A 9,764-nucleotide genomic window follows, 5' to 3' on the forward strand; every position below is an offset into this window, starting at 1 on the left:
CTTTAAGAGGCTCCTCTGTCCTCCACTCGTTACCTGTATTAATGGCACCTGTTTGAACTTATCAGTATAAAAGACACCTGTCCACAACCTCAAACAGTCACACTCCAAACTCCACTATGGCCAAGACCAAAGAGCTGTCAAAGGACACCAGAAACAAAATGGTAGACCTGCACCAGGCTGGGAAGACTGCATCTGCAATAGGTAAGCAGCTTGGTTTGAAGAAATCAACTATGGGAGCAATTATTAGGAAATGGAAGACATACAAGACCACTGATAATCTCCCTCGATCTGGGGCTCCACGCAAGATCTCACCCCATGGGGTCAAAATGATCACAAGAACGGTGAGCAAAAATCCCAGAACCACACGGGGGGACCTAGTGAATGACCTGCAGAGAGCTGGGACCAAAGTAACAAAGCCTACCATCAGTAACACACTACGCCGCCAGGGACTCAAATCCTGCAGTGCCAGACGTGTCCCCCTGCTTAAGCCAGTACATGTCCAGGCCCGTCTGAAGTTTGCTAGAGTGCATTTGGATGATCCAGAAGAGGATTGGGAGAATGTCATATGGTCAGATGAAACCAAAACGTTTTGGTAAAAACTCAACTTGTCGTGTTTGGAGGACAAAGAATGCTGAGTTGCATCCAAAGAACACCATACCTACTGTGAAGCATGGGGGTGGAAACATCATGCTTTGGGGCTGTTTTTCTGCAAAGGGACCAGGACGACTGATCCGTGTAAAGGAAAGAATGAATGGGGCCATGTATCGTGAGATTTTGAGTGAAAACCTCCTTCCATCAGCAAGGGCATTGAAGATGAAACGTGGCTGGGTCTTTCAGCATGACAATGATCCCAAACACACCGCCCGGGCAACGAAGGAGTGGCTTCGAAAGAAGCATTTCAAGGTCCTGGAGTGGCCTAGCCAGTCTCCAGATCTCAACCCCATAGAAAATCTTTGGAGGGAGTTGAAAGTCCGTGTTGCCCAGCGACAGCCCCAAAACATCACTGCTCTAGAGGAGATCTGCATGGAGGAATGGGCCAAAATACCAGCAACAGTGTGTGAAAACCTCGTGAAGACTTACAGAAAACGTTTGACCTGTGTCATTGCCAACAAAGGGTATATAACAAAGTATTGAGAAACTTTTGTTATTGACCAAATACTTATTTCCACCATAATTTGCAAATACATTCATTAAAAATCCTACAATGTGATTTTCTGGATTTTTTAAAATCATTTTGTCTGTCATAGTTGACGTGTACCTATGATGAAAATTACAGGCCTCTCTCATCTTTTTAAGTGGGAGAACTTGCACAATTGGTGGCTGACTAAATACTTTTTTTCCCAACTGTATATGGTTGGCATTTCGGACATTGCTTCATTCCGGGAAACAGATTGACTCAAATAGATAGGGAACTCACAGACCAATCAAACAAAGCCCTCATAGACCTTTGCTTTTGTTTAAAAAATAAATAAATGAAAATGACATCAAATAAATGAGGGAAAAAATTATTGAATAAGATGTTTGTGTTTTTTCTGTCCTGTCCTGTCTCTATGTCTCCTCTTTTCAAACAAGCAACACAAATGGAATGCTTGTTCTCATCATGTTTTCCATTATTAGATAAAATCTCTTTTTCAATCATAAATACATTCAATAGGAAATTAATTGAGAAATGTACATGTGAAGAAAAAAATCATGTGTGCATGCATGTGTGTTGACACACGTACATATATGCATAAACAACATACACATACACACATACATACTGTATATAATCACACAATATTTCATGTATTTTTCATCTTTAGCAGTAATATGTACATACGTGTTCCTACTGTATAATGTTTTGCAATTAATAAAAGAAGACAAAGGTGCTTGGGTAATATCGAGAAGAGGAGACCGTTAGTCTCACAGCCAGTAAAACAAAACAAAAGGATAAAAATATCAGAGCTACTTTACTGTAGCTCGTCTTCAAAGACCCCGAGAGAAAATAAATTTGAACATATTCTTTGATTCTATGTTTTCTTGTATCCTCAGTGTTTCCTAAAGGAGCTAAATAGTCGCTCTATGTGTGTGTAACTCAGTGGAAAACAGGACTTACAGAAACAAAGCAGAAAAGCTTGTAAACCATATGCTCAAATCCTTAATCCTCAAGAACTACATTTCAATGAAATTACGTTGAACCAACGCGGAATAGACGTTGAATTGACATCTGTGCCCAGTGGGTACCTTCATCCTGCCTTTATCAACCCGAACCCCTTTATTCTTTATCCAAATAAAAGACACCATTGTTTGGATTGTGTGAAAGTCAGAGTCAGCCTGCCCTTTGATGTAAAATACATTTAGCCAAAACATTATGGAGATTTGAAAGTGACCAGGAAAATAACACTTTTACATGTTGAGCAGAATATCAAAGGAAAATAAATGGAGTGAGTGACGCTTATTCTTCTTCCTTTCCACCTTCTATCTAACAGGTGACGTTCCACGGGGGAAAACAAGACAACAAACCAATTTCAACGTTTTCAAAGGAGGGGAGGAAAAGGAGGAAGGAAAGAAGGGAGGAATAGTCCAGGTTGAACAGACCTGAGAGAGGTGCTCAGTTGAGTTCTGTCTGTGACCTCTTTCTTTCTCTCGTTCTCTCTCTTTCGGCTCAGCGCCACATAAGAGTCTGGCAGTCGTCAGTCCGTCCTGCCATGGCTCAGCTCAGACTGGCCACAGCGTTCCTCTAGCATCTTTCTCACAGGGTGTGTTTTGATTTGACAGACAGTCAGCGGTTCAACAGAAGTTCAGTGTTCAACAGAAAACACTAGCTTGAATTATTCTGTTTATCTCTTCAAAGGCCTTTTTCAAGGAAGCAGGAATGCAGGAAAATACCATACTTTGAAAAATACCCAGTTTGTCCTAATCGCAAAGATGTATATCTAACTTTAAACACACACATTCACAAAGACCCACATACACTTCCATTGTGTTAGCTGTAGTTTAAAATCATCATCATTCTATTTTGTTTGGTTAGTTATTCATCTTGAGGATACTGTCATTTAACTGTCTTTGCTAGTTCTTTTGTCATTGATAGGTTTGGTGTAATTTTTCCGTCCATCTGTGGTAAGTAATAGTTGTTGTGACGGTACTGTAGGTAATTATCTCTCTCTCTCTCTCTCTCTCTCTCTCTCTCTCTCTCTCTCTCTCTCTCTCTCCTCTCTCTCTCTCTCTCTCTCTCTCTCTCTCTCTCTCTCTCTCTCTCTCTCTCTCTCTCTCTCTCTCTCTCTCTCTCTCTCTCTCTCTCTCTCTCTCTCTCTCTCTCTCTTTCTTTGGCTGCTTGCTGACTGCTGAGTACTGGACACGAGGCGGGGCCAGGTGAGGCCAGTCTCTCTGTCTCACTGAGTCTGGTAGAAATTGTCAGCCTGTAGGTTGTTGAGGTTGTTTTGCTTCTGCATGCTGTAGTAACCGCTGTACCTGGAGTCAGGGTCGGCAATCCGGAGCATGCGCTGCGAACTGTCCACCTGCACCTTGGTGCCTTTCTGGCTGTCCACATATACCAGCTGGTTGTTGAGGCAGGTGGGCTGCAGAGGACACACACACACATTACATATTACAACAACAACAACACACAGCCTGCAGTAAAGCAGTACAGAAACCAACAAGGCATACATGTGGGTAATGGCTCCCCCTACCTTAGTGGGGGTGCGATAGCAGAGCACGGGGATCCACTGCTTCTTCTGGTTGATGTAGAGCAGAGCTGTGATGGTGAACAGCATCATGATGATGGGCAGTGCCACCCATGCCACAGAGTGCAGCATGGTGTCCTCTCTGGGCACTGGGGTCTTCCCATCCAGATAGGGCATTTGGAGACTACCAAAGTTCCCTGTGACAGAGGCAGCACACAAACATTATGAGACACCAAAAAAGTCTGTATCACAAGATGTTAATATATTATCCATTAACTGGCGATTGGTGCAGTGTAGGATTTGCCTTTATATGTAGCGGTTAAAAGGAAACAGCAGACTCTGCTCCAGGTGGGGAGATGAAGAGTTACATATGGACGACAGCAGAAACATTTAGCAGCTACAGCAGCACTGAGGAGACAGACAGTGTGTGTGTGTGTGCGCATGTGTCTATTTATCAGAGCAGGAAGTGTTTGATTTGAACTCTGACCTCTGAACTGGGGCATGATGTCGTTCTCACTGCGGGTGGGCCAGGCAGGCTGGTGCTGCTTCCTGTCTCTGTGCTGGTCAGTCTTCTCGATGGGCATGTTGGTGGGGGCTGGTGCGTACATCTCTGTAACATAATATGGAAAAACACGGTTAGAGAGAGAGAGAGAGAGAGAGAGAGGGAGGAATTAGAAGGAGTGATATTGAAATATGTGGTGAGTAGGGATTAACATCGGTAACTGGGAACACTCTTCACATTTCCTGAAAAAATTAAATGACAAGACCCGGGAAATTACAATGTCGCCACTAATGCAATTCCACAAAATACACAACACGCGCAGCATCAGATTAGCAAAAAATATAATAGCACATTATCCAAACAGGTTGTCTCATGGAAGCCTTTAGCCTAGCGGATTTACTTCACACAAAGTCACCATAAATTCAAAGCACACAGATAATTGACAGTGCCAGACTGCACACGCGACCCGAATGCAGTTAATAAACCCTACAGGAAACCCCTACAGCCTATAAAATAATGTGTGCCTCATTGAGCTGTCATTGTGACTCTTCAGACAGTCACACATTTGATAGGCCTATGCACAATTCACTACATAGGCATCTCTGTCACAGACATGAAGTCTGTTAACAATTCAGAAAGGAATGAGGGAAAACTCTATCCTGTCCTAGAGCTTAGGCTATTTTCCTATCCAGTCCCAATCCCACTGAAACCCCAAATCGTACTGAAACCCCAAATCCTAAATCCTGTCTCGCATAAAAATTCCTAACTTTATTTTGTAATCCATAGATTGCATTATTAAAGCACTTCTCTTGCCTATGCATGTCAAAATATCGTGATAACATTTTCCCCGTAGGGCAGACCGGGGATGGTTGTAACACGGGATAGTTATAACACTCTCAATATCTCCAATCAGGAACAAGCTAGAATCATGTGACTCACTGTGCACATGCTCAGTTTAGTCGTCAACCCTCATGTGACAAAGCAAGACTAATAGATTCTGCAGATTTGGAGGTAAGAATGTAATTGTTTGTTTGTTTTTGTGATGGCATCAACTGCTTTGTAGTTAGATTCACCAAACATATACCAGGTTTATAACCAGGTTTTTAATGTAATTTAGCAATGCTAAAGTTTTAACATGTAGATAAAATTGAGGGTCTGGGTTAGTTGTAAGAACATGTCCAACATTCACTCTCACACACCACCGCTCTGTCTCTCTCAAACACACACACACAAACAAACATTCAGTTGTTTAGTTCAGATGTTGTTGTTTAGTTGAGAAAGGCAGTTAATGGAGGGTTAATCACTCACACACACACACACAACTCTCTCACTCAAACTCTCTCACACACATGCATTTCTTCAAACTGTTACATTTCACTCCAAGCCCTGTTACATCTGACCCAGGAGGTGGGGGAAATTGCAACATTTCACTCCTTGTATTTGTTTTATTTAGAGAGATAATACCTATACCAATTTGTAACAGACAGGTGGAAGTTGTTCCTATCACATTTTGAATGTAGTAGCTCAAACAATCTCTGAGAAATTGACGAAAATGCAAAAAGTGTTACAAGCATCCCCGGTCTCCCATACTTGCTGCCCATACGAGCGCTTCGGCAGAGAATGTGTGATCAACAAACGCTATGAGAGAATATATGGATATGTTTTAAACAGAGTTGGTCCCCGTTAAGATACAGTGCCTTGCAAAAGTATTCATTCCCCTCGGCGTTGTTCCTATTTTGTTGCATTACAACCTGTAATTTCAATGGATTTTTATTTGGATTTCATGTAAAGGACATACACAAAATAGTCCAAATTGGTGAAGTGAAAAACAAACAAAAAAATTGTTTCAAGAAATTCGAAAAAATATATAACGGAAAAGTGTTGCGTGCATATGTATTCACCCCCTTTGCTATGAAGCCCCTAAATAAGATCTGGTGCACCCAATTACCTTCAGAAGTCATATAATTAGCTAAATAAAGTCCACCTGTGTGCAATCTAAGTGTCACATGATCTGTCACATGATCTCAGTATATATATACACCTGTTCTGAAATGCCCCAGAGTCTGCAACACCACTAAGCAAGGGGCACCGCCAAGCAAGCGGCACCATGAAGACCAAGGAGCTCTCCAAACAGGTCAGGGACAAAGTTGTGGAGAAGTACAGATCAGGGTTGGGATATAAACAAATTTGAACATCCCACGGAGCACCATTAAATCCATTATTCATTTGGCACCACAAACCTGCCAAGAGAGGGCCGCCCACCAAAACTCATGGACCAGGCAAGGAGGGCATTAATCAGAAAGGCAACAAAGAGACCAAAGATAACCCTGAAGGAGCTGCAAAGCTCCACAGCGGAGAATGGAGTATCTGTCCATAGGACCACTTTAAGCCGTACACTCCACAGAGCTGGGCTTTACAGAAGAGTGGCCAGAAAAAAGCCATTGCTTGAAGAAAAAAATAAGCAAACACGTTTGGTGTTCGCCAAAAGGCATGTGGGAGGCTCCCCAAACATATGGAAGAAGGTACTCTGGTCAGATGAGACTTAAATTGAGCTTTTTGGCCATCAAGGAAAACGCTATGTCTGGCGCAAACCCAACACCTCTCATCACCCCGAGAACACCATCCCCACAGTGAAGCATGGGGGTGGCAGCATCATGCTGTGGGGATGTTTTTCATCGGCAGGGACTGGGAAACTGGTCAGAATTGAAGGAATGATGGATGGCGCTAAATACAGGGAAATTCTTGAGGGAAACCTGTTTCAGTCTTCCAGATATTTGAGACTGGGACGGAGGTTCACCTTCCAGCAGGACAATGACCCTAAGCATACTGCTAAAGCAACACTTGAGTGGTTTAAGGGGAAACATTTAAATGTCTTGGAATGGGCTAGTCAAAGCCCAGACCTCAATCCAATTGAGAATCTGTGTATGACTTAAAGATTGCAGTACACCAGCGGAACCCATCCAACTTGAAGGAGCTGGAGAAGTTTTGCCTTGAAGAATGGGCAGAAATCCCAGTGGCTAGATGTGCCAAGCTTATAGAGACATACCCCAAGAGACTTGCAGCTGTAATTGCTGCAAAAGGTGGCGGTACAAAGTATTTGTCACGGAATCTGCCGAGGCTGCTCCTCCTCCTTGTTCGGGCAGGCTTCGGCGTTCGTCGTCCCCGGAGTACTAGCTGCCACCGTTGAATGTTTCGATGTTCGTTTGGTTTGGTCTGTCTGTTACACCTGTGTCCGTTTGGTCTTGATTATGTGCCTTATAAGTTTCCTGTGGTTGTGTTCGTTAGTTGTGTGTTATTTTAGTTCCTGTCTGTTGGTGGTATCCTGTGCAGTACTCTGGCATTGCTATTAATACGCACTGGGTTGCGTTGTCGTTTTGCCTCCTCGTTAGAGGCACTTTATTTTGTACTGGTTGTGCATCTAGTAAAGTCCTGTTCGACTTAGCTTATGCGTCCTGCGTCTGACTCCTCTCCACGCACCCACACCAACACTGACAGTATTGACTTTGGGAGGGGGCTGAATAGTTATGCACGCTCAAGTTTTCTGTTTTTTTGTCTTATTTCTTGTTTGTTTCACAATAAAAAATACTTTGCATCTTCAAAGTGGTAGGCATGTTGTGTAAATCAAATGATACAAACCCAAAAAAACAAAACAAATGTAATTCCAGGTTGTAAGGCAACAAAATAGGAAAAATGCCAAGGGGGGTGAATACTTTCGTAAGCCACTGTACCTTGATATTTAAACTATTTAATCTTTTTATCTCCCTGTTATTCATGAGCTGATCTTCTATCTGTATAATCACCAATTCGATTTTGCCAAATATAGGAGATATTCTGTCATTCGTTGAAGGAGGTTATCTAGCAAGCTTAGCAACTTTGGTCATTTGACTTTAGTTTGACCGCCGTTACACAAAGTTTGTATGATTCGACAACGCTATAGTCGGGGTGCGCTCTGTGCGTCCTGAGTGTGCTCTGTGTCGAGATGGCCTATTGTAATAAGATAGCCTTACTGCTGAAATGTGCTGAATTCATTGAGGAACATGATAACGCTCTGAATTTATGAACGGCCTGTTTCGCAATTCACAACAATGTCTTTGGCGATCAAAGATGGTTCCTCTATCATTACTAAATATCAGTTTCATTTGCTCTGTAATCTTTACATAGTGGCTCAGCACCACTCTTACTTGGGGAGAACCTGATTTTGTAGGTATTTTACGGGACTCTCTGGATAATATTAATTATTCCTGGTATTGAAACTTGGTAGATTTTCGGGAACATTTTCGGTGAGCGAGCTGCAGTGAGTTAGTGACCTTCGGCTTTTCATTAGTTGAGCCTGAATCTGAGAAGAGAGGGGACATTTTGTATTTACTCTCCAGCCAATCACAATAAGGGATTCAATTACTCTGTCTGATCTTCATCAGCCCTCTTCTCCAACTGTTCAATCAGCTATTGTTGGGCACCACAAGCGTGGCTGTCATTATGGGGGCATTGCAGAAGACCTGGGTTCAAATAGTTTTTGTTTTCGTTCAAATACTTTGAACATTTGCTATAGTCTGCTTGGAGTGACAGGTTGGCACAATCTAGCGAAGATAAAGTAGTTCTCCTCAAAGCTAATTACACTGCTACTGCATCTCATCGATCCAGGGCCGGGCGGTGAGAGAGAACAGAGAGGGAGCTATTATCAATGCCATTATCCTAGCCTAAGCAAAGCATGCTAATTTACTAGACATCACCAGTCAAACCCTAATCATTCAAAAAACAATTGCGTACATTTAGCTCTATCATCAGAGTTATACAGCAAATAACTGCACGCTTTTCATGATCAGTCAACATCAATTGATCATGTAATTTCAGATACGTGAGGGTAGCCTCACGATATCTCTCAATATTGGCCACCATTAATTGGATATTTGAGTTAAATAAAATAAAAGTGAACTATACATGACAAGTATGAGTGGTTTAGGTTATTTCACATCCTTAGTGGCCTCTGCCTGTCAAGCACCAGAAGGGCGCATTTGCCCTTAAGTAGACCTAATGTCCTTTTTTCGCCAACCAACGTAGGCTTACCTAGCAAAGTTAGCTAACGTTATCCCCTTTTCAACATTGCTTTTAAGAGTGTTTAATCATGATTGCTGCTGACAGACATTATAGGCTACATTGATTGATAGACCACCTCAAATTGGCTAGCTAGCTAACAACAGATCACGTCAATATAGCTAGTTAACAAGCTAACTTTCAGGGGATAAACTATATGGCTATATCCAAATATTGTTTCATTTGCTTGCCATCTATAGTGGTGATGACAGTATTCCGATTAACCATTTTTACCAGGACGGGGACTTGCCGATGGCAAGCTCTTTCCAAAAGCCTAATCTCAGATGAAGCAAGCTAAATTGCACGTTGTTTGCTTAGCTAGCTGGCTAGCTACATGCCAAAATGGATAGGCTACACTCACGTATCTGAAATTACATGATCAATTGATGTTTACTTATCATGAAAAGCATGCAGTTACTTGCTGTATAACTCTGATGATAGAGCTAAATGTGGAATAATCAGAAATGTGTAGTTCTGACTATGCTCTTCAAGAGGTGATGATATTA

At 42.2% G+C, this 9,764-nt stretch overlaps 1 protein-coding gene across 1 annotated transcript in view; it reads right to left on the bottom strand.

Moving 5' to 3' along the window:
- Positions 1-3,270: 3,270 nt before the first annotated feature.
- The window catches only part of LOC121544755 (cysteine-rich motor neuron 1 protein-like), a 153,238-nt gene continuing 146,744 nt past the window's right edge, over positions 3,271-9,764 (bottom strand). The window contains exons 15-17 of the mRNA XM_041854874.2: positions 4,153-4,275; positions 3,672-3,862; positions 3,271-3,560 (exon numbers count right to left, since the gene is read on the bottom strand). Of these exons, the coding sequence (XP_041710808.1) occupies positions 3,375-3,560; positions 3,672-3,862; positions 4,153-4,275 (500 nt within the window). The 3' untranslated portion in view covers positions 3,271-3,374. The remainder of the gene's footprint in view (positions 3,561-3,671; positions 3,863-4,152; positions 4,276-9,764) is intronic.

This window comes from Coregonus clupeaformis, chromosome 29, assembly GCF_020615455.1.
Source record: "Coregonus clupeaformis isolate EN_2021a chromosome 29, ASM2061545v1, whole genome shotgun sequence".
Lineage (NCBI taxonomy): Eukaryota > Metazoa > Chordata > Actinopteri > Salmoniformes > Salmonidae > Coregonus > Coregonus clupeaformis.